The sequence below is a fragment of the Morone saxatilis genome, unplaced genomic scaffold (genome assembly GCF_004916995.1).
Source record: "Morone saxatilis isolate NCDOM2014 unplaced genomic scaffold, NCSU_SB_2.0 Contig4, whole genome shotgun sequence".
NCBI classification, from domain to species: domain Eukaryota; kingdom Metazoa; phylum Chordata; class Actinopteri; family Moronidae; genus Morone; species Morone saxatilis.
In genome coordinates, this window is record NW_023339984.1 from 18309642 (window position 1) to 18312824 (window position 3183).

General features: G+C 37.7%; 1 protein-coding gene and 1 long non-coding RNA gene across 2 annotated transcripts in view; both read left to right on the top strand.

The window, feature by feature from the left end:
* LOC118337960 (ribonuclease inhibitor-like) overlaps nucleotides 1-966 on the top strand; it is a 2329-nt gene extending 1363 nt beyond the window's left edge. Inside the window, exons 3-4 of the mRNA XM_035675119.1 lie at nucleotides 264-437; nucleotides 762-966. Of these exons, the coding sequence (XP_035531012.1) occupies nucleotides 264-437; nucleotides 762-966 (379 nt within the window). The remainder of the gene's footprint in view (nucleotides 1-263; nucleotides 438-761) is intronic.
* A 406-nt stretch (nucleotides 967-1372) lies between these two features.
* Nucleotides 1373-3153, top strand: LOC118338003. The gene is made up of 4 exons (XR_004797204.1): nucleotides 1373-1539; nucleotides 1947-2072; nucleotides 2180-2220; nucleotides 2540-3153. It is a non-coding gene; the product is annotated as an uncharacterized LOC118338003 (long non-coding RNA).
* Nucleotides 3154-3183: the final 30 nt, after the last annotated feature.

Consider the following 3183-nt stretch of genomic DNA (forward strand, 5'->3'; position numbering starts at 1 on the left):
GGCAGCTTTGTGGGGCTGTGGACTGCTGACACCGTCTTCCGAATTCCTCGATACACCAGGGCAATGCCTAATCCAATCAGCAGATAGCCTGTTATCATGGTTCCGAATATATAAAGATTTATTAGTTATACATGTGTAATGTTTATATAAATATATCTGAGAGTTGTGTGTACAATTTTCCTGTTACTGGCAGACTATCTGCATTCTGATGATGGCTGTTCCAGTCTTGCTAGTTACACACTACTTCTTTATTCTTCATTCAGATTAAGTGACTGCTGGCTGTCAGAAAGCTGTTGTTCTTCTCTGGCCTCTGCTCTGAAATCCAAAACCTCACAGTTGAGAGAGCTGGACCTGAGTAACAACAAACTGCAGGATTTGGGAGTGAAGCTGCTGTCAGCTGGACTGGAGAGTCCACATTGTAGACTGGAGACTCTCAGGTCACACAGTTCATTCTTTCTTTCAATACTGAAATAAGTACAATAGAAATTCTGTGAACAAACATCTAGTCAGTTATGCTGATCCACACTCACCAGCCTGTATCCCAGCAATGACAATTTTTAAATGTACATTTACTGTAACAAAATAAACTATATCTAAATTTACATTTGAGAGCACATATACCTGCATTTAAGTTAAAGAATGTTCTTACTGTTATTTTACTAATCAAAAAACAACAAATGTGACTGCATTAAAATATAAAATGACAGACATTCACAATGTGTTCAGTAGAGTAAATGTTGTAGTTGTTTTTCCTCATTTAGTTTGAGGTACTGCAGCCTGTCAGAGAAGAGCTGTTCTTCTCTGGCCTCGGTTCTGAAGTCCAACCACTCCCATCTGAGAGAGCTGGACCTGAGTTACAACAAGCTGCAGGATTCAGGAGTGAAGCTGCTGTCTGCTGGACTGGAGAGTCCACACTGTAGACTGGAGACTCTGAGGTCAGAAACTTTTTATTCAGCTCTTTACTAAAGAAATATTCTAGGTCAGTTCTTACACTACGTACCACCACTTTCCAACAATGTCTCTGATCAACTCCTTCCTGTTTCCTGGCACTGTCCCCCTTGCCTTCAAATTTACCCACAGAAATAAAATCATGGATGCAAGCTTACTGCCTCGTTATCGGCCCAAATTCTATCCAACATTATTGAACAACCAGTTTTCAGATTGCAACTGTGGTCACAACAAACTCTTTAAAATTCCATTGTATTAATCATTCTATTATCTGATATTTGTTTAATGTATGCAATGATTTAAAAGGCTTGTAGCTAACCTTATTTTTCTTTTAATATTAGACTTTTATGTAATGTAGTTTATATTTGTGTCATAATTTGTTGCTGGATGATCTAACTACATGTGTTGTTCTTTGTTCAGACTGAGTTTCTGCAGTTTGTCAGAAAGCAGCTGTAGTTTCTTGGCTTCCGCTTTGAAGTCCAACCCCTCTTATCTGAGAGATCTGGACCTGAGTTACAACAAGCTGAAGGATTCAGGAGTGAAGCTGTTGTCTGCTCGACTGAGTCCATACTGTAGACTGGAGACTCTGAGGTCAGACAGCTTAATTTAAGTTACTGATTATAGATTTATTTTGTGTAATGTTCATATAAATGTATTTTTGTTTTACATAAATGTATTTATATTATATATCTCTATATATACGTTATATGTATATCAGAAAGCAGGCGTGAAGCTGCTGTCTGCTGGACCAGTGTCCATACTGTAGACTGGAGACTCTCAGGTCAGACAGTGTAATTTAAATAATTGATTATAGATTTATTAGTATGTAATCATCATATAAATGTATCTTTGATTTACATAACCATATTCTTGTATTCAAGAATCTAAAGCAGCTCCACCACATGGACTCTAGTCCAGCAGACAGCAGCTTCACTATCTGCATTCTGGTTGAATTAGGTTGTTCCAGTCACACGCTTTATTCTCTGGTCTTCATTCAGATTAACTGACTGCTGGCTGTCAGATAGCTGCTGTTCGTCTCTGGCCTCTGCTCTGAACACCTCCCACCTGAGAGAGCCAGACCAACAGAGTGGAGCTGCTGTCTGCTGGACAGGACAGTCAGTCAGGTCAGTAGTCACATACATCTTGTGAAAAGAATATTGTTTTTATTAAGACAACGTCTGGCCAATCTTCACACAGAAACTTGGTGTGATCACTTTGTTATCCCCTACAGGGCGAGAGAAAACATGAATGCCGGCGGCGGCTTTTAAAAATGTGAGTATAAAAACGTCAATACGTCAAATTATAGAAAGTAACTTTGACACCTTGCAGTGAGGTTCACAAATTAAAAACATGCAGTCACAGCCCAACAGATGCAAGTTCTGTCAAAAATCTGTCTCATAACTCAAAACCTAATAAATCACATTTAAACATCTATAAATGCACAAAGAAATAATTTTAAAAAGATGCTTGAGAACTTGTTTGAGCAGTTCTGGCTCTGTAACATTGATCAACACTGTAAGCTATGCTAACGCTCTACGTCCACTACAGTCCACACTAATGATTTCTGTTTTTTTCTGTTTTCTGTTTTCAGTTTTCCAAAGAAACTCAGTCTCACTCCGACAACATTTCAGAGGAAATCGCTCTATAAGGAACTTTTGGAAGACAAAATATTGCTCCAAGACTTCCTAAAGAATCACAGCATTATTGTTCAAAGGCAAACTGCGGACTGAAAGTAGACGATAGGGCAGGAAATTCGGGGGAATAGGATGAAACGTTTTAGAGCCTTCAGATTGTCTGGTTTATCTCAAAGTGGACTCATCATCCACTCAATGTGTCACTTTCATTATCACACCTTCTGTCTGGTTTCATTACCTGTTATATGAACTGTAAATGAGTTACGTTTGTGTGTTTTATTTACAGACAAACATTGGCTGTCATTTGTTTTGTTGTTTCTGTAATTTGTTCTAATTTTCTTGTTTCCCAGAAGCACCTGCAAACGAGTGTCTACTTATTGAACCTCCAACAAAACCTCTTGAGAGTGATAAAGGCTCTAATTAAATGTGAACTTAAACCTTTGTTACCATTGAATTGTGAACACATGCACATGACAATACACATGACATCTTATGACAAAAAGGGCATAAAAACATAAAAAATATTTTAAAAAAATAATAAAAACTTTATATCTATGGTTAGGTCTGAAGTTGTTAAAAAGATTTGATGTGGTAAAAGTGA